The sequence below is a fragment of the Hypomesus transpacificus genome, chromosome 11 (assembly GCF_021917145.1).
Source record: "Hypomesus transpacificus isolate Combined female chromosome 11, fHypTra1, whole genome shotgun sequence".
In the NCBI taxonomy this organism is placed as follows: domain Eukaryota; kingdom Metazoa; phylum Chordata; class Actinopteri; order Osmeriformes; family Osmeridae; genus Hypomesus; species Hypomesus transpacificus.
In genome coordinates this window covers 17613329-17635181 of record NC_061070.1, presented here as the reverse complement: position 1 = coordinate 17635181, position 21853 = coordinate 17613329, and the positions used below count along the sequence as shown (strand labels likewise).

At 44.0% G+C, this 21853-nt stretch overlaps 1 protein-coding gene across 1 annotated transcript in view; it reads left to right on the top strand.

Annotated features, from left to right (window-relative positions):
* LOC124474125 (regulator of G-protein signaling 7-like) overlaps positions 1-21853 on the top strand; it is a 32147-nt gene that overhangs the window by 3222 nt on the left and 7072 nt on the right. Inside the window, exons 3-8 of the mRNA XM_047030022.1 lie at positions 14748-14844; positions 16862-16912; positions 18999-19105; positions 20031-20082; positions 21282-21346; positions 21608-21684. Of these exons, the coding sequence (XP_046885978.1) occupies positions 14748-14844; positions 16862-16912; positions 18999-19105; positions 20031-20082; positions 21282-21346; positions 21608-21684 (449 nt within the window). The remainder of the gene's footprint in view (positions 1-14747; positions 14845-16861; positions 16913-18998; positions 19106-20030; positions 20083-21281; positions 21347-21607; positions 21685-21853) is intronic.

Below are 21853 nucleotides of genomic sequence, written 5' to 3'. Positions count from 1 at the left end.
CTTCAAGAAAAGGCTCAAGACGCACTTGTTCCGGGAGTACAACAGTACTTTGGTGGACCTGATGTTAGTTTCCTCCAGGATGACTCTTACTGAGAGACTTGTTGCTCTTGTTGGTTATTTGAAACTGACTTAAAATTATTGTACTCACTGTGAAATGTATTTTTGTTGCTTGCTTTTTCCACAGATACACCCTTGCACTTTTGAGGTTCATGTCATTTAGTTGTAACTTGTTTAACGACATGCTCTTATGGTTTTTCCCTTTGGGACTTATTTGCTTTTCACAATGAATGCTTCATGTTTTGGCTACACGCAATGTTTGGGGCTATCTTGTTGTTATGATCAGTGACCTATGCACTTTTGTTAAGCTCTCTCTTGGAAGTCGCTTTGGATAAAAGCGTCTGCTAAACACGTAAATGGAAATGGAAAGCAGGGCATTAAGAGTTATGGGGGTGGTATTTCAATGAATGTGTTATTTCTTGTTTGTTTTAGCTAGCAGGGTGAAGGATATAAGTGATGTCACTCATTTGATGAAACAGTGTTTTCTGCATGAAAGATTCTGTAGCAAGGAAACAGCTTTATCCTGTGTAAGAGCATTTCTATCGATTTGTTGGGTTCAGTTTCACCCTTCCTTCCTCCTGTTATTGATCTGCAAATCCCTTTTTTGATCGTGATATCAATGGTTTGTAAAGTAATCCAGTGATGTATTTAAATGTACATGTTATATATCTATACCTGCACATTTTTCATTCTGAACACTATTCAACTTTGATTCCACTCTTCCAAACTTCAGAAACAGTTATTTCACAATTAGGTTCTAATTTAGGTTAAAAACTAGTTTTTCACCACCATCAAATGTGGCAACCTATTTATTTTCCCAAAGGGCTCTTGTGCTGTGCTCTGTAATGCAGAGCCTAATCCCAGATGTGTCTTTCATCTCTCTCTATGAAGAATCCTCCTGTGTTTCTGCAGTCCTTGGCCTCTTGACCACATGTGACTTCTGCTTGTTTCTAAGCCATCCCCATGACACTATTACAGAGGGAAAAATGGCAACACCTAATCGAGAATATGATACTTTTCTTCTTGTCTACTGGAGGATGCTTGAGTGATCCATTGCCCTTAATGTTATCCGATGAAGACAACCTGGTGGAATTCTGTAACCCTGAACGAGATTGCATTTTTCTAAGTGGTAAAGATACTCATCTTCTTCATGGTCTTGGTAAATGTGCACTTTCAAGGGGTTATGCTTCCAAGCATCAGTCCTTTACATGGACAGTGTACGATGAGATATATTTTGTGAGCTTTGTAATCTTGTTGACAGGTGAGAATCACCAGTGATGTCAGCGGCTCGAGATTTTACAGCTTGTCCGCTGGGAAAACCTCTTTATTCCCCCTTCTGTCTTGTCGTTTACCTCTAATGAAAATGGATGTTTGGGTGCAGAGGGGATGACCTAATTACGGTTACTGGGCTGTGTGCTTCCTGAGCCAACTTGTACACAAACATTAATACCACACACCTGATTTACTCTGAGGAAACATTAAAGATTGTATTGCTGAAGCATCTCAAGTGAGTGTTAAGGTCAAAACAAACTATCATCCCATAGGTAAAAGTCAGCGACAATGAAGTATTCAATATGGTACAAGGAAAAGTCGATAACCCAAGTACAACAGTACAAACGTCAGTTTATCTTTTGCTCAACGCATTCGCTCACTCATATACTCATGCCATCCCTCATATATAAAACATCATGGAAGCATGCAACATTGTGTGTGAGTGTGTTCGTCTAAGCATGGTCACATGTACAGTAACATGAATAATGCTGTGTGGTACGCTGTATTGTATGTAGGCCGAATATGGCGAGGGACAGTATTGAATTTTTCATGTGGGCCAAAAACAGCCTGGTGAGGATCTGGACTCGCAGCCCCTCAGCAGGAGAAAAGAACGTCTGCCTTTAGAGCCAAATCACAGCCCAGGGTGTGTGTGTGTGTGTGTGAGGGGGGGGGGAGGGTATGTACAGTACAGTAGGCGTCGGTGTTTGTATGTGCGTGGGTGTGTGTGTGTGTGAGCATGTGTGTGTGTATACGATATGTGTGCATTCATCGATACATTAGTGAGACACAACCTCACTGTCTTCCTAGTCCTCGGAATGTTCAGATGTGTGTGTGGATGTGTGTGTGCACGTGTGTGTGCATGTGTGTGTGTGGGGGTATGTACAGTAGTCCTCTGAATGTTCAGATGTGTGTATGGGTTGATGTCTGTGGGTGTTTGTAAGTGTATGCGTGCATGCATATGGCTCTTTGTGCATGAGTTCAGGTAACATGGGATGGAAGTCAGATGGCTGAGCGGTGAGGGAGTTGGGCTAGTAATCAGAAGGTTGCCGGATCGATTCCCCGCCCCAAATGACGTTGTGTCCTTGGGCAAGGCACTTCACCCTACTTGCCTCGGGGGGAATGTCCCTGTACTCACTGTAAGTCGCTCTGGATTAGAGCGTCTGCTAAATGACTAAATGTAAATGTAAATGTAACAACCCTGCTTCCTTCCTAGAACTGCTAATGCTCACTTGTTCCTTTATCCTAAGGCCTTGGATCTGCTCAGCTGTCACGATAGGAGAGAAGGAAAGGGAGCAACGTAGTGTGGAATACAAATGTATACATTAGTAACTGGACAAAGTAAACAAATATTGGAAACAATTAGTCATTTTAGAGACTCAGTCATTATACTAAAGCTGTCAATTAACAGTAAAGAAACGTAGATCAGTGGACAGTCGTAATACCCTGTCAGTTTGAGGTAATCTTTACACGGTATTTAGATTAAGACTAAAGATTTGTTTTCCTAAGGTACCCTTCCTGAAACAAACCACATCAATACAGATGAATAAGCATGTTACTGATGCTTTTTTCTCGTCTTTCTCTCAATCTGTGAGATAGCATTTTTTCGTTCTCTCCGAACAGAAACCCCCATCTGTGCATTAAGAACGAGGTATCAGCCCCATTTGTTAAAGTGGCCTGATGTTATGGACTGATTCCTTTGAACATGCATTGGCTCTGTCTTGTGATGCAAGCTGCAATGCCTGGCTGTGGTTATCCTCCTTTACATTTAGTCATTTGGCAGACGCTCTTATCCAGAGCGACTTACAGTAAGTACAGGGACATTCCCCCGAGGCAAGTAGGGTGAAGTGCCTTGCCCAAGGACACAACATCATGTGGCGCGGCGGGGAATCGATCCAGTAACCTTCTGATTACTAGCCCGACTCCCTCACCGCTCAGCCATCTGACTCCCTGTCAGATAGCTGTGGTTGTCCTCCTTCTAACCTCCCATGAATTTGTGTCTTTCTCCTGTGCTGACTTGAAAGTCAACACTCTGGTGTTTTTTGTATTTATTGGCTCTGTAAGAGTGCTCGTATTTGGAGGTGTGAGAAACAATGATACAGTCACAGAGGCGTCTGCTTATATTGCCATCAATCTTTCATGACAGTAGCCAAAAAATGCCTCTTAGGTAATATCACAGAACACTAGTAAGATATTATGTAAGGGGTTGCACTCATGTTGTTGCAAAAGAATACCTTCATTGCATGAAGCATAACCCACAATTCACCTCCACCCGCACAAGGTCTCTTGCCTATTTCCATATTCCATTAATATTTTTTCAGACTGTGTGAAGTATGCGTTCTTAACCTACTGTGGCAGTTTGAGTATTGAAACATTTTCTGTACGCCTTTCCCTCAGGAACAAACAAACCAAAACCTCAACAACGCAGGGCAAAGTTATTAGTGGACATTATTGATTTGCTGATTGCTGTAAATGTAGACACACGTAACACAAGTACTTTTTCTGTTGTTCAAACCAACAAAGGCTTGTTCACCTTTCGCTCTTAGTTCAGTCAATACTGTAGATGTGTGCTGTCTTAGGTTCTGTGCTAGTTATTGAGTGGGTCGATCAGTCCATTTTAGTGTTGCAGCCATGCTGGTCAGCCAACCACACAACCAGAGGGAACGGCTACTGTAGAAAAACAAACACACCCCTCTTGTAAAAAAGAGAAAAGCACAAGCATCACTCAAATTGCGGCGTATCTTTGTGAAGATACTCCAGGTATTTCACCCTGACAGCTAGAGACACAGCTTACTTATCCTTGATCAGGAGGAAGTAGAAAGCCCACATATCCGTCACTATGGCATGCTGTGGTGGCAAACATGTGATCGACCCCTTTTGTTTTTTTGGAAGGCCATACTATCACTGTCTGGCTCTGAATTGGATATGAATGTAAAGTATTAAACACTCACTCTCATATAGGGACTGTGAACATGCAGCTGGAAATGTATAGTAGCTGATTCAGCCTCTTACAAGTCTCATCTTGCGCCTTTAATTCCTACAGGATTTCTATTAGATTATCCCTTCCTCGATCCTAGACCCAGACCTTGAGCCTAAGCCCAAGTAACAGACTCATGATGTTCCAGAATGAGGCCTGCAATGGTCAGCTGTAGCTGGAAACAGACTAGCTTGCTGACTGTCTCTGTTGACATGCACGTGAAGACACATCACACTTTTCATTGTCCATGTCTCTTGTTTGCGGATGCAGTCTTTCTTTCCTTATCTTTGAATTGTCGGTCTGTCTGGCGGCCTGTCTGTCTGTCTGTCGGTTTCCTTTACCTCTCACCTTTTACATTTCTCTATTTGTCCTCATAGTGAGTTGTCTGCTGCCAACTCCCTCCCATCCATCCTTCTATCTATCCAGCCATCCCTCCATCCATCCTTCTATCCATCCATGTATACATCTAATTATCCATCTCTCCATCCATCCATCCATCCATCCATCCATCCAGTTATCCATCCAACCCTCCTCTGCCCCCCCCCCCCAACACACACGCTCTCTCCCTTCCTCTCTCCTTTGAAGTTCTGGAAGCCAGTCAGAGGCCACTCCAATCTGGGCTTTTACATCACAGCAGGGAAGTCATTTAGGTCCCGCAAAGCAGCGTATTTTCTCCTCCTAAAGAAAATGTTGATTCACTCATGAGTCATAGCTTCATATCGAACACTCTAAACAAACATGCTCATCATCAGCCGCCTTCAAACCGCCATCCCAATCGTCCTATCCTCCTCTTTGTATATTCCGTGCTTTTGAAAAATATAATTATTTCAACTGAAATAATGTGACAGTGACTAATTTAATTCCTGAAAAATCCTTTTGGAAACGGAACCTCCTCCATTGTGGGATACACTGCTAAATACAGCACAGTTGCAGCTCGCAAGGTTGGTGTCACCTGCAACCCAGCTCACTGCTTTACATCATTAGTTCAGCTTAAAAAACACTCGTCTCTCTACTGTCAGCCATTTTGGCTCTTTGTGCCTGAGCCTGTCAGACCCCATATTACAGTAATACATATTTGTTATTATCCATATTGAATATGAAGAGAAGCAAATATTTATTTTTACACACGGTAAGACCATAATGATCACTATGATTATGCTAATACTACCAGTACAAATACAGTGTACTGTATGCCCATTAGAACTATTTACTAAATATCAAGGTTAGATTCATTTACAAGGCCTTCATTATTATCACAGCTTATCTCTCTCCTTTGCTTGTGGTTCCATTGATCACGGTTCTTTTAGTTTACGTAATTTACATTTTACATTTACATTTAGTCATTTAGCAGTAATTATCGACGGTAAGTAAACAAATGCATCAGAAGGCAATGTGCTACTACCCCTGTTCAGATTCCTGTAAATGCATCTGGATGGAATGACCAGAGTTGCATTCATGGTGATTAAACCATTGCTCAGCTGGTCAAGTGGTGAAATCCTCAGTGCTTTTTGATGTTGTGTAATACATTTGCATACATTTTGTCAAAACTTATGAACCAAGATTTTGTCTTACTAAAACATTAAGATTGCACTTGCTTGTTAAACAGCAAAACGTAACTTGACTATTACCGTAATATACATACAGTAGATCAAACCTTAAACTTGTTTATGATTTGGCTAATTGTCAAAATCTACCAGCCACAGTGCACAATGCAGTTTCCTTAAAATAGCTTGTTTTGTAAGATTCTTGAATCAAAATGGTCAGACTTTTTTTTGCCAATAACCACAGACATAACTCTAGCTGAACAAAACATGAGCAAAGTACAAATCATTTTAAGCATCACCTTTGAAAGAAATGTCTTGTCTGCAAATTCTGTTCTGTGAGATGAAAGCATCTACAGCATGTGGTGTGAGTAGAATCTCTCTCTCTCTCTCTCTCTCTCTCTCTCTCTCTCTCTCTCTCTCTCTCTCTCTCTCTCTCTCTCTCTCTCTCTCTCTTGCTCGCCCTTTGTTCCCTCACTCTGCTGTCTCCACCTCTCTTTCATTTCCTGTTCCTGTCCTCCCCGTTACCGTGACGATAACATACGAGAGCCTGAAATAGTTGCCTTTGGAGAAATAACATCAGATTTTTTTATTTTTCTCCCAGAGATTCTGTATCAGTTCCAACTCAAGGCTAATTATGGAGTGACATTTCCTCTGACAGTGTAAAAGCACAGCAGCTATTTTGCGCTCTTTGCCATTATACTGGGGTCACTGATGGATAGCCTTACCATGACAGCTACACCAGCACTCAGTCAAACCTTATTATCTTCAGCATTACCACTGGGTGTCGACACACCAGCCAAGGCTGGGGAGGGGTGTGTGAGGTGTGTATTGTGTGTGTGGTGTGTGTTGTGTGTGCGGTGTGTGTGGTGTGTGTTGTGTGTGCGGTGTGTGTTGTGTGTGTTGTGTGTGTGGTGTGTGCAGTGTGTGCGGTGTGTGTTGTGTGTGGTGTGTGTTGTGTGTGCATGGTTGTATGTTATACCAAAACACACAGAAGTAAATCACACCCTGACACTGATAACCAACCTAGTCAACCAAGCACACAAGTGAGAGCTTCAGAAACACAACCTGTATGCTATGGTTGTACAAGGGAACAGCATTACGTCCTACTGAACTGCCTTGTACAATGTCATATAAATCAGATTCCCCATCCTTTCCCGGTCTCTCGTAATGTCCCCTCAGGATGGTGCCTGGACGTGGCTAACAACCTTTCCCATCCCTCTATAAACAGAGCATGTGTCCTTCTGTTCCATTCAGCCAGTGAACAGATAATGTATTACAGGACATTGCCAAGGGCAGCTAATGGGAGCTTGTGAGTTCTACCGAGTAAAACGAAGGTACCTTTGAACAAAACCTGGGCAGGGGGAGATGGGAGTGTGTCTGTCCCTCGGTTCAGATTAGATTTCTTGCTGCTCCTTCGCAGTTGGTGTGTGTGGAATCGAGTTGGGACTATGGATGTGCAAAGCAGAGCGCACCTGCTTTTTTGGACCAATCAGCATGATGTTAACAATGATAAAGCCCTACCATGCAGTTTTTTGAGAACACTTCAGTGTTTTTCTATTGCCGCATCATTAGCTTCACTGTTTCAGCACAGTGTTTCATGCGTTTGGCTGATGAGGGTCATCCTCTGTCTGTCTACTGGAGCGGCACGTTGGGTTAAAGCCGTGTCTGTGTGACTCGAGCGCTGTCCAGTGTGTGTGCGTCTGTCCTGTCCTGCCCTGCCCTGTCCTGTGTGTGTCCATCTGTCCTGTCCTGCCCTGTCCTGCCCTGCCCTGCCCTGTCCTGTGTGTGTGTGTGCGCCTGCCCTGCCCTGCCCTCTCCTGTCTGTGTGCATCTGCCCTGCCCTCTCCTGTCTGTGTGCATCTGCCCTGTCCTGCCCTGTCTCTGCGTCTCTGTGTCTCTGTCCAGTCAGACTCCTTCAGTTGTCGCCGTCCTCTGGACAGGACAGTCCAGGCAATGTGAGCCTGTCTCCAGCTGCCTGTGCCTTATTGGTATTCGGGACACATGGAGTGCTCTTCTCCTGAGTGTCTGTTGCATGTGCCGAGGAGGGGCTCTGGCTGGGCGAGAGATACTCCTCACTCTCATGCTGTCGGGACCTAAAAATAGACGCTACACCCCCCCCCCCCCTCCCTCACCCTTCTCTTCCTCCTCTTCCCCTTGCTCCCCTCTCTCACCCTCAACACCGATGGCTCCGTTTCCATCTCTCCCATCTCTCGTTCTCTCTCTCTTTCTATCTCTTTTTTTATCGCTCTCTCTCTTTCTTTATCTCTCTCTTTCTCTCCATCTCTCTCTGTGTCTGTCTGTGTGGTGTCAGTAAACATAGTTGCTGCTGCTGCTGCCCACTGATAAGACTACTTGAGAGTAAAGCCAGAATGTTTGTCTGCAGTTACACTCTTGTTTTAATTAACGTTGGGCTGACATTCATTAAAACTTACATCACCATGGTGAATACACCTGTTCTCCATGGGAAATGCAAAATAACACAGCAACACAGCTGCACATTATGGAGCGATCCATGATGGTAAACCATTGCTGGGCCTGAATTCGCTTTAAATGTGTTCTTTATGAACCTTTTAAAATTGGTTTTCAAAAGGCAGGTGATGGTTTTAAGATGATAAAGTTTGATGAATCCTCCCTTTTGATTTCCTCGGGGCATTACAGTAGTATGTGGCATACCCAGAGGGTAGATTTAGGTGTGCAGTGTTGCCTGATCATGCTTCACAACAGAATGAGCAAAGCTAATTGCTTACGTAATAAACGGTAGAAGACAGTGGCAAAATATTGTCTCTAAATATTTGGCCTTAAAGGCAACTTGAATAATAAATGCACCAATCTGAATACAATTATGCTTTCTGTTGAATTTCTATGATATTATCTCCCGTCTGCATTGCGACTGTATCTTCCTCCTCTCGAAAAAAGAGATTGTCTGTATCCAAAGATTATGCAGCCTTTTCATTTTTACTTTATTTATTATTTTTACAGCAGGCTGTTTGAGTGATGAAATCACAGCAGGTGGGCAGCAATATTGGCTTTCAGTGGAATGTGTTCCAGAGCACGACCAACCTTGGCTTAGTCATCTCGCCCACCAGACGCCCACTTCGAGAGGCCTTGCCCCAGGATCTCCATCCCACCAGCAACCAGCAAGACAGTTCGCTAGGAGCAGTGTAATCCAATACAGGTCTCAAGAGTAGCGTCAGGTACAGAAGAGATAGACAACAATAAAGACAGCTTTGGGGGTACACACTTGCAGACGACAATTTAAAACATTATCAATGCGCAAAGTACAAACAGCGTTTCAAACGGAGATAGTAGAATTAGTGACGAATGCAGCAGGTCTCTGTTTTTTCCAATCGGTAGAGGAGTTGTTGTGTGAGAAGAAGAAGGGCATAGAAATGGAGAGAATCTGCTGAGGCTAAGAGAGGAAGGGACGATGGCAGGGAACCACTGGCAGGCAGGCGGACTGTGTTAACCGAGAAAATGTCAAGCGAGGATAAATGCCGTTTTCCCTCCCCCATTTGTTCTCTTCCAGGGAACGGTCCCCGTTCTCTCATCCATGATTCACAGCTCCCATCTTCCACCACACAGGGACAAGCATGGCAGAGCTCACTCCCATAGGGATCCAGCTACACACACAACCCCCACACACACAGTCATTCACCTCTCTCCAGGGATCGCCTCACTCAGGGGAAGAGAGAGAGAGGAACAGGAGCTGCATGTTCCAGGTGCCTTTGATGAAAATACAGATGAAAATTCACTGGGAAAGTAGATTGGCCGTGCCATTGTGGAAACCCACGTTTAAGGTGGATGGGCGGAGGTGTAATAGATTGATGTAGTCGTGTGTTCAAAGCACTTTAGGTGCACTTGATTCCATCTGTCAGGCACGAAGGAGCCAATGCGGTTTTCTCAAATGTGTAACTCAGAGATAAATCAGGTGTATTTCAAACACACATGCATGCCTCTTGTTCCAAGCCTGGTGGAAGTGCAGGAGTGTTCACCTTTTGGCCCTCAGAGACTAAGAAGTGTTGAGGTTTAGTGTGACATTAGCTGCTGCTGCTTATAGATCCATTAGTGTGTGTGTCTAATACAGTATGATGGATCATATCAGTTGAAGCTGTCAGTAGGCCCATCAGTGCTGCTCGACAGGACACTTCAGAGCAGGGGGATGAATGCTGGTGTCAGTCGTGGTTGGCAACCATCTGGAAAACAATCTAAATGTGGACCAAGGGATTGATAATGCTATCTGTCAGTCAAGGTTCTGACCGTAACTGACAGTGGTTTTGGTCACAATGTGAAAGGTGTCTGGATATGGAGTGCGCGCAGATAGCTTTGGATTTACGATGAGGAAGATGCTGGGTAGAATGTTCCAGAATGAACTGAGGCAGAATTCCATCTGTCTACTGACGAATGCAATCTCACAAACATTCGTTTAATCTGTAACGTGCAGAAATCTTGACTAAATTACACAGTTTTCCATGAGCTGCTCTGTTTGTGTTGCGTTTCTCAGGGAATAAGAGATTCTGTTGCTACTTTTTACAATTTCAAATGCTTTTTAAGGCTAAAAGGGACACACTATGTACTTTGTCCCCTCCTACAGAGAGAGAGAGACAAATAAAGAAAGTTCTGTAGTGACGTATTTGTTTTATTCAATTAACCCAAAACCATGAGGGCAATCCCCAGACATATTGCATTTAAATGCGAGTTCAATGCAGTTTTGACCATTTAGGAGTCAGTTATGGCTCCAATAGATCAAGTTTGATGATGTTGTCTAGTCGAGTGCTGATACGATTACGTCTGAGATACAATTATTGTAGCAATGTGGATCAGGGGTAAAATTCACACATCACAATAATGTAACCATATAATGAAATGAAAATATTGTTGAGCCGACCCTCTGGTTAGTATGTGTTCTCCTCTCCGTCCAGCACTTGTCCCCTGGCATCAGTCCTGATTGCCATGTTCCCAGGACTTGTCCTGCTGGGAGACAGACTGCTTGGCCTGATAACCACTCTTGACCAAGAGCAACAAGAGGAGGAGAGGAGGAGAAGGGGAGGGGGGAGGGGAAGCAGAGGAAGAGAGAGAGAGGTGTGAGAAAAGGAGGAGGGGGAGACAGCTCAAGTCTCTTTTTCCTTCACACCTGTATCTCCCTCTCTTCCCCCCCCCTCCATCTCTCTCTTTTTGACAATGTGTAATAAACTTTGAAAGTGATTAATATTTCCCTGGTTCTCTTTCCTCCTCCTTATGTCCTTCACTCTTAGCTATGCATGACTAAAAGTGACAGTTAGATAACCAAACTAAGACAAGGCCCCTCCAATGTCTCTATGTACTCTTTCACCCTCTCAACCCACTCCTCAGAAAACTTAAACTTTCATCCTCTCTCCTCTCCACCTGGAACATCAAGCGATTGTCCTTCACTCATCCCAGACGCTCCAGCTGTCCTTCCCTTCACTTCCTCCTATCTGACTCTACCCTCTCGTTACTGTGAATGACTGGCCAACTCTGATGTCCTTGTGATACTGCTGTCCTGTACGTTGCCTTAGTAACAGAGGGAGAGAGAGAGAAAGAGAGGAAGAGGTGGAGGGGTACAGACTGTATATGACGACAAAGAAAGGGCTTCAAATTAATGTAATTCATAGCTTGACCTTGTCTTTAGAAGGTCAATCATTTCCATCCGCTGTACCTAAGATTTCCATCTGAATGTCAGGTGATTGCTGTCTGGATAGACAACCTCACATATGTATAGAAAATCTGCATATCAATAACAGATCAAATTTCTGCTCTAATGTTCTTAACATCATGTGAAAACTATGTAGTTCAGTGTACTGGATCTAATACACATCTGGGATTGGGACTGGGATTCTACAACAGAGATTTATTGGCATAATCTTTGGTGGCACACTTGGTTGCACACTCAGGTTGCCCACTATACTCGTAAAATAATCCATACTCCTTTAGTTGTGAAATAACTCTCTTTTAATCAGCAATACTTCTGCATGTCAGTTTTCTGAAAGGGAGACATCTCATCTTCCCCAAACTCTTTGGAAGAGATTGATCTTATTTGAAGGTGTGGAAATCTACTATGTCTATCATGACATTGTGTTGTAGACAGATTCACTCCTACGATGATGGACTGAAAAGGCATCTCATGCATACAAAACATGCAGGCTTTATTATGAAAGCTATTATGAAAACCTTGGGTCAGACCTCACATGCACCCACCTAGCTACACACTCATGTGCACACACACATTACTCAATAATTACTGTAATAAATGTATAATTCATCAATTCATAATTTCTCCATATCCATAATTTCTCAAATGTAAGCACATTATATGATCATGAATGTTAACATGATACTAATGAAAGCACTTATGCTTGATTTTGCTGGGACTAATAAGACAAACAGTCCCCTTCAAATTACACTTAAATCTTAACTTGAGTTTTAAATGGACACAGTTGAATCAGAGAAAATGTGTCCATAGACACAATATAGACACAGACAGCAATATAGTGGGAACATTATCTTTCTGGAATAACTCTGTATGCAAATGATTCACTGTGTAGTGAAACCAACGATTTTACTACTTGATGAGAAACATTTCGACATCAGGGACTGTTTTCTGTTGGGTTATGAGAGCATCCTATGTGTGTCTTGTGTTGCTGTGTGGTGTAGCCTATCTTTCTCAGATTACTGTCTCAGTGCTTCTCTTTCCTCCACGTCAAGAACAGCATCACACAGGAAGGACAGCCATCCACCAGAGAGGAGGGGGAGGGGAGGGGAGGGGAGGGGAGGGGAGGGGAGGGGAGGGGAGGGGAGGGGAGGGGAGGGGAGAAAGAAAGAAAAGGACAAGCAGGGCGGGAAGGAGGAGTGGAGGAAAGATGGAGAAGGAAGGGTGGAATATCTGAGGATGTTTTTATGATCTCGGAATGTTCCGTTGGCAGGGAGACGAGTATGAAGACAATGTAGGGTATTTGCCATGTGAAGAATTCTGGCACATGGAATCTTGTAAACATTGCGTCCTGTGCAGCTGTTTGACTTTATTTGATGTCTTTCATATTCCTGTAAATCTGACAGTTTTCTGACAGTGAGTCTCCTTTCAACAGATGCCTTTTAAAAATGCTGGATTTGGGGTAGTTCCTGGTGTTGATTGCTGATGAATCATGTCAAACACAGCACATAAATCTATGAAGTTAGAAAACCTTCCTTGTTTATCATGTAGTCTTCAATATAATTTTGAAGTGTCAGAAATGATATTCAATAGTCAATCTTTACAGAAGGAACTGTGTCAGTTAAAAAGGCATAAAACAAACTATGTTAAATGAGTAAAAAAAAAAGCCATTTGGGTCAATGTTTGTAATTCTTGCTTATGTGTAATTATCGTGACAGTGATTGCTATGTGGTATAATTACAAAAGCTAACATGGTTTAGAATGGCAGCAGATCATGTAAACAGGTCACATGACTCCGTGGATACAAGCACAGAAGTGGTTGGCACAGATCATCAGTGGGTTTGGTTTGGAGCTGTTAGTCATTTCACATGTACTGACTCCAGTGTCACGGCATCGAATGATTAAACTGGAGGGCCAATATACACACACACACAAACACACGCACACACACACACGCCCACACGCAGACACACACTCACCTACGGAGAAGTTGTGGAATCTGTTCAGTCAGCGCTCTGAATCCACTTAGCTAAACTGTAATACTGTTCAAACGTTGGGGGAGGAAGAGATGGGCAATGAGCAGGCTCACGATCATCGTGTTTTTGTCCTTTTTGAGTCTTAGTGACTCATCCAGCTATAAAACTTGGAGAGGTTTCCTTAGTGCCAGACAGATGACATGGAAAGTTTGAAGATCAACTGTCTGTTAAAAATTGCTCTCAGTCCATTGGCAGTAGACTTACAACTGTGAGCAAAATAATTCAGTAATTCAATAATTGTATGTGAGTTATAGAGATGTCTTGCATAGTTTGGAACCAGGCAAACTATAACATCAAGATAAAAGCAACTCTACCCACGTATCCTTTTAAATCTGTCCACAGAAAACAGAAACCCAAATCGAGTTATGTTTAAAACACAATTGAGCACAATCCCTCCTGATTGCATTACTCCTGCCAGATGGAAGTTTAAAAAGTTCTAACCGTTGCATGAAAACTGTGTGGGCATAGAGCACAGTGAAGCCAGTCCATCAAGCACAGTCGTTCCCAAGGACCGATAATTAGCTGTTATAATTAACCAACCAAAACAACACATTTCCCAATCCCAGATGCTGTCCAAATGGCTTAGAGCAGTGAATTTGTGTGTGTGCTTGTTTGTGAGTGCGTGCGCATATTTTGACTGTATTTATTCATGCTAGAGGGAGGAGGTTTGAGAGAGCTCTTAGCATCCATCCGTGAAGCCTGACGCATCCAGGCCACGCACCCCCCTGTGTTCCTCTCTTCACACAAATGATACATTTCCACAGACTTAATGAACTGATGTATTGTGAGTGACATTCAGAGTGCCATTTGTGAGTTTTTTTGTGCAATACAGTGCCGTATTGATTTCTGTCTGCTTTGGCCAGACTGTTTTTGCCACGTCCAAACTTGACTGTTAGAAAGTTAAATTAGAGTTAAATGACACTGATTGGTTCATGTTGTCGTATTATGCACACACAAACCCTCGTGGATTTACATTACACCAAAAGTACAGTCGCAGATGTAAAACATTTATAATAATACCAACAAGCTAATACGTGTGAACTAAAATTCAAATTAGACAAAAAATCCAGCACTTCCCTCTCATTTATTGAGCAATTGAGGACTGACCGACCGATATTTGAACCTTGGTTTCTGTTATTCGCACTTAATTCTCTCTTTCTCTTTTAAACAATTGTCTTTGAATTTAATTTATTTTTCAGATGGAGGATGTAATAGCTCGCATGCAGGATGAGAAGAATGGAATACCTATCCGCACAGTGAAAAGTTTTCTATCGAAGATTCCAAGCGTATTTTCAGGTAAATTTCATTTTCATCACGTTGCCATAGCAACAATGTCCATAAATTACGGTTTGGTCGGCACTTCAATTCAAAATCCCCAAAAACCTCTGATTGCTAATATTTCAGTCTCATCACAACGATCGCAACGAACTGTACTTGGACACATTTTGATCCTGTACATTTGGAGCCTTTGGCATCTCATATTCTCCTTCAATACCTGTTCACTGTAGTTGTAGCTGCAATATCTGGCCAATTGCCAGAACGTAAGTAAACGGCACAGTAGGAATGTTCGATATTAAACTAGATCTTCTTGAGACCCTGCCAGAGCCTGACTGGAGTTACAAACCATTATGGCCTATGTCAGTGAAATGGCAAGCAAGCCCAAGAGTATAGCCAGGCATGTCTATGTCATGTGTAGAGGAGTCAGGTGGCTGAGTGGTGGGGAATTGGGCTAGTAATCTGAAGGTCGCCAGTTTTATTCACGGCTGAGCCAAATTACATTGGGTCCTTGGGCAAGGCACTTCACCCTACTTGCCTCGGGGGGAATGTCCCTGTACTTACTGTAAGTCGCTCTGGATAAGAGCGTCTGCGAAATGACTAAATGTCATGTGAGTGATGTCATGTGAGTGATGTCATGTGAGTGATGTCATGTGAGTGGTGTTCCTGAAAGTGCAGAGTAGCCCAGAGTCCTCAGGGGTCACGCCCAGACATGTGAGGAGGTTCTTGAAGACAGGACGACACTGCTGCTTGTGCTGTCTGTGTGTATGTTGCATACAACCATAAGCCAAGCATACACACGCACACACACACCCTTCAAACCATGCAGTGCCATCCACGTAACGTTACGGATCTACAGTGAGTACAGCCTTGTCGTGGATTACCTCACATGTCTCTTTAAACTCTCAGAAAGTGGGTCATAGCCGGGGGTGTGAAGAATACCGGGCGTATTAATGATGTTAATCCATGAGAAATCGCATCTGGTTATGCACAAGTACTGCCTCCAATCATGACTTTGGCAAAAGGCTCACGTCTTAATCCAAACTGACGAGAGATGAGCGTGATGATTTACTGCGGGGACACACTGATCCTTCAGGAGGACTCGAAGGGATTCACACAAGAAAGAGAAGAAGAGAGAGTGAAAGAGAGAGTAAAAGAGAGAGTGAAAGAGAGTGAAAGAGAGTAAAAGAGAGAGTGAAAGAGAGCGTGAAAGAGAGAGTGAAAGAGAGTGAAAGAGAGAATGAAAGAGAGGGTGAAAGAGAGATTCACCAGGTGTCACTCCATCCCCCCCGCGTGACCCCCGTGACCCCCTGGCCTCCTCTGTCCCCTCATCACCGCTCCCGCCTATCTCTCTCTCCTGCCATCGTCTCCACTCCTCCACCTGACAGCGTGACAGACGGTGATAATAGCTGCCAGGGTATATTTAGAAGCTGGGGAACACCTGGAGATGGACTGGGGCTGGAGGAGGTCGGTCTCTCATCTCTCTCCTATACCTTCAAAGACTGTGTTCGATGAACTGTCTTCCTTTCCGTTGGTCGAGGATGTTCCTTTTACGTTCTATCACAGCGCTCTTGTTGTAAAGCACACTGTGACTTGCACATGACACCGTGTACAAGAACATCCTAGCTCCACACACACACACATACCGGGTATACACCACAGTGAGATCTGACACATCGCAGTGATCGCCACAGTTGCGCTGAGCTATCTAAGGGGCAAAGAGCACAAGCACAGTGGTGTCTGGGGAGTTTAGCCAGCACACCACGCCGCTGTAATTGATCTTAATGATGTTAAAAGTAAGTCGTTTAGGTTAGTTGCTGAAGGAGCTGGGTTTGTTTAGCAGACTGGGATAAAAGTGTATTTGGCACCAGATGACCAATTACTCACCCACATCATCCTTCTAATAAGGAGAAATCTGCACTACAGAGAAGGCCCTCCTGTTGATATTATCTGTCACTAACGTTTATGTGCAAGAAATGGAGCTTCAGCTTCACTTTATGCTCAACATTTGACTCATCTCTCATTCTCTCTCTTCCAGGTTCTGACATTGTACAGTGGATGATCAAAAACCTAAACATTGAAGACCAAGGTACTGTAATGAACTCTCCTTAATGCTCCTGTATATACAATTCAGCGTGTCTCTAAGATATGACTCTCTTATATGAGGAGCAGTTAACACTGTGAGACTCTCTCATGGCCCTTGAGCCAGTAGGACATAGACTTGCATGTTGCTGCCCAGCAGTATTGTCATGTTACACCACTGCTCACAGTGGAAGCAACATGTTTCGGGTGGTTGGCCAATACGACCATTGTCCATCAATGAAGTTCAGAGAAGAAGGGAACATTTTCACTGATGGACAGAGGTAGGGCGCCCCCCGTGGCGGATGGAGGCGTTGTCAGTTTGTTGGGCAGAAAGATAAGAGCCGGTCATTGAGGCCATCTGGGGTGTGTCTGTGTGCGTGGTGCTGTCGCTGGGTTCGACTCGCTGTGTTTGCACCATGCTGCTGCTCTGGGCCCACACTCTAAACAGCTCCACAGCATCAGGTCTGATGAAGAACACCTGCACTAAGAGCTCCTGTTGTGTGCGAGTGTAGTGTTTGTGTGTAGTACGTGTGTGTGTGGGGGTGTGTGTGTGTACTTTGCTTGTATGCGTGTATGTCTGTGTTGAGAACTCTAGAAATACCTCCAGTAATAACCCGACCTGACAGTGAAAAGAAAAAAGGGGTGAATCAACACTGATTGGTTCTCAGAGGACAACACAAGACTTCAGGACTGAAAAGCACTAATAAAACCTGAAGATATTTGCAACTCATTTCGACCTGATACCTCCCACAGAGTACATCAGCTAGAAATAACCTATAATAGGGCTGTCCAACACTGTTCCCGAAAGCGTATCTTCTTGTAGATTTCCCCTCCCTAGCCCTGTTCCTGCTAACCCGATCCGGCTTGTTAACAAGCTAATTATCAGAATGGGGCATGCTAAATTAGAGTTGTAGCGAAGGAGGGTAGCACTCCAGGAACATTGTTCTAGTAAAAGGCATAGCTTTCAATTCAGACTGTTTTATTCGGTTCAACCATGAGATGTGAAATTGAGTTTATTCTCCGGTGGCCAAAATGTTCTATGGGTCTAGGATAACTGGATCTTTGTTCCCCTTTTTTATCTAATTTTTATCCTGGTTTCAGAGCAGTGGATTTGATTAGTCTACAATTGGAGGTTTTTGGTCCTATGGGGTTTTATTAAAACTTTCAACCTCAGACATGCAACGTCTAGGATTAGCAGCTTTACTCTACCAATCCAGAGAGCTAGTGACAGTGAGGAAAGGTAGAACAGAGAAGTTATTTTGGGTGTGAGTGGATTTGGCGGTAAGCTTTTCTTGAATTCTTCAGTGTTGGAATCTGTATTCAGGCAGTGATAGAGATGAATATGCTGATCCACTCTCAGAAGGCATCCACACTATTTAAGGAATCTTTATAGCTTCCTGACTGATGAGAAACTATTGTTCACACTGCATCACTCTGTCCGTAGTTGCTTTATTTTCTGTATCTGCCTCCATCCCTCTCTCCCTCTACTTGCACAATCCCACGCACCCACACACCCACACAGTCACACACACACAAACTGCAAAGGGAGAGCGAGAAAGTGTTCACTCTATCTATGAGTAAACATATTTTTGCAACATTTATAAATACAGATTTATTGATGGAAAAAAGTGAATCTAATCTATGCTACACATATTAGAGATGAGTGGGAGTTCTGATATTTATATATATTTATATGAATATAAAGATATAAAGATACAATACATATTATAAATATGTATAGGCTCGGTGTATGTGGGTGCGGGTGCATGCTTGTGTGTTCTCGTGTATGTACAGAACTATTCTTGTTGCTCTGGTTGTGTGTTAGCGTGTGTGTGTGTGTGTGAAAGAGAGAGAGAGAGCGAGAGAGAGAGAGAGAGAGAGAGAGCTGTCACTGTGACAATCCACAGGGAGAATATTACTGTTACTGTGTCAAGGACTCGAGGACTAGAGGTGTAAATGGAACATGTTTCTGTGTGTGTGTGTGTGTGGGGGGGGTGATTCTGTGTGTGTGATTGTGTGTGTGTGTGGGTGTGTGTGGGCGATTGTGTGTGTGTGTGGGTGTGTGTGGGCGATTGGGTGTGTGTGTTCCCCAGTGGAAGCTCTTCATCTGGGCACCCTGATGGCAGCGCATGGCTATCTCTTCCCCATCTCAGACCACGTCCTCACTCTCAAAGACGACGGAACTTTCTACCGGTTTCAGGTACGGCCAACCACCACTCCCAATCCCAGTCCACCCATGGACTGTGCACAGTACACTATAGTATGTACCGGAAACTATCCACACTCTTATGGAAAATCCAATTGGACCTAATCCATATCAAAGGCTTGGCTTCGTGTGAGCGCTCAACCAAGATACAACATAAACCGTGGTTCTTTTTTATGTACCGGTATCTGAGCTTGAGTGCTTACCTAATGCAACTCAGAGTGCAGGCATTGTAGTTTTGTACATGTAATCTATTTATATAGCTGGATGTTTTACTGAGTAGCCAGTGAAGTATCTGGATCAAGTGCATGGTAATGTCCTTTTCCAGGATGGAGTCTATCTCAATGTTCCCTGTGCCTGGCCTCACCTCAGTTTACAGCAACTGCCACTGAAACAGCAGCAGGCTACTTCAATGTACCCTCTCTTTATGGAACTGCAATAACATTAACTGTCCTCAGTTTACACAGAAAATAGATTTTATGGTTAATGTGAACTCCATCTTTGGATAATTGTCCAACTGTGGCACGGTGATGAAAGCAGCAGGGGGTTTGTCTACAGCTCTGCAGTGATGTTAAGAGTTGTAACTGAGTTTAATGTTAGGGGATGTTGGAGCTGGATCTGAGCTGCAGTAATGGTCTTCTGAAACTGCACTTGCCCTGCCCTGCCCCCAACCCAACCCAACCCCCCCCCCCCCCCCCCTCTCTCTCTCTCTCTCTCTCTCTCTCTCTCTCTCTCTCTCTCTCTCTCTCTCTCTCTCTCTCTCTCTCGCTCTCTCTCTCTCTCTCTCTCTCTCTCTCTCTCTCTCTCTCGCTCTCTCTCTCTCTCTCTCTCTCTCTCTCTCTCTCTCTCTCTCTCTCTCTCTCTCCCCCGTTCTCCCTCTCTCTCTTTCTCTCCCCCTCTGTCTCTCTCTCTCTCTCCTCAGACTCCTTACTTCTGGCCTTCAAACTGTTGGGAACCAGAGAACACAGATTATGGTGAGCAACCGACACTAGTAGAATCTTCTTTGGTTTTCGAACCAGTGGGGCGATGTGTGTGTATGTGTGGGGAGAGGGATCGTCCCTTTTGGCCCGCTGTTCCACGACGCAAGGTGGTTTTTGTTCTTCATGTACTACAGAACATAGATTGCAGTTGTGGGGTATCTGTCGGTGGCCCAGTGCAGCCTGAGGGGCTAGGACAGAGCAACCCTCTCTGGAGGCCTGATGAGACTGACAGATAACGGCAGGACCAATTCCATGGATTGGTCCAATTCTCCACATTACTGTAGTCCAGCCGTTCTCTTATCTGCAATGATGAATGAAACCGAATTTACTGTGTGATATATGGCTAATTCCCTCCCCAAACACTCACACACACACACACACACACACACAAAAGACCGAAGGAGTCTTCCCTTCCTGTGTGTCTGAAGCTCGCTCTATCAGGAGAGTGGGTGGGGGGTGGCGGGTTGTCTTGGGTACTTCTTTAACATGAGCAAGAAGATTGCCAAAAGGGATGACAAAGACGATAATGGCTGAGTAATTACACGTGTGTAGCTCCTGGCGTGTGGTTGGCCATTCAGCTCTTATCACTGTGTGTTTGTGTGGTTGGAGAAACGTTAATAAATGAAATGGGACTTAGCCACAGCACCAAGGGAGGCTTAATTGCTCTACTGTCGGCCCCCGATCTGTCTGAATGACATGTTTTAATGAAGACACGTACAGGAGCTAATGAAGAGGTGGAAGCCACACAGATGGTCAGGAGAGAGAGAGGGAGAAAGGGACAGAGAGAGAGGGATGGAGAGAGAGAGAGAGAGAGAGAGAGAGGGATGGATGGAGAGAGAGAGAGAGAGAGGGATGGAGAGGGAGGGAGAGAGAGAGAGAGAGAGAGAGGGACAGAGAGAGAGAGAGAGAGAGAGAGAGAGGGAGAGAGAGAGAGAGAGAGAGAGAGAGAGAGAGAGAGAGAGAGACTACTCGATTTCTGTAATTCCCGAGTCAATTTAGATGGAGCCGTGGAATGATTTCAAAGCCCGGGTACACTACCGTGCATCATACGTTTAAACTGAGGTGCTTTGAGGGTACAGCTGGTAAATGTTTTTTTAAGTGTAATATGTTTGTTTCTTTCTCTCTCTCGCTCTCTCTCTGGTCTCTCTCTCTCGCTCTGATTTCTCTCTCTCTCTCTTTCCTCTTTGTTATAGCCGTTTACCTCTGCAAAAGAACAATGCAAAACAAAGCACGACTGGAGCTGGCGGACTACGAAGCAGTAAGAATGTCTTCTGTCTGAACTGAACGTTGACAGTGTTTATTCTCGTACAGGCATCAACGTAATGACTGGAATTAAGCTGTAGAATTATTTGACTGGATCCACTACCTGCGCATGCATGTTTTGAATAGAACGTTGTTATTTATTCTTTCTTGCAGGGAATGTACCCCCCCCCCCCGCACACCCCCAAACAAAAAGGTGCTTATTTGTTCGGAAACAGTTTTTTTTGGTGTGTGCGTCATTGTCACTTTGTTGTTTCAGGAAAGCTTAGCAAGGCTACAGAGAGCTTTTGCCAGAAAATGGGAGTTCATATTTATGCAAGCAGAAGCACAAGCAAAGTAAGTTCCAGTTCAGTTCCTGAAAGTGTTGTGTTGATGGCAGTGCAAAGTTAAATTCCCACACCTGCTCTTGTTATCATACTCTCACTTTAACTGTGACTTTCCTGCAGTTTATGTAAGACACCTTTCTATTAGAGCAGGGAAGCCTATAAAACACATCACATCTTTT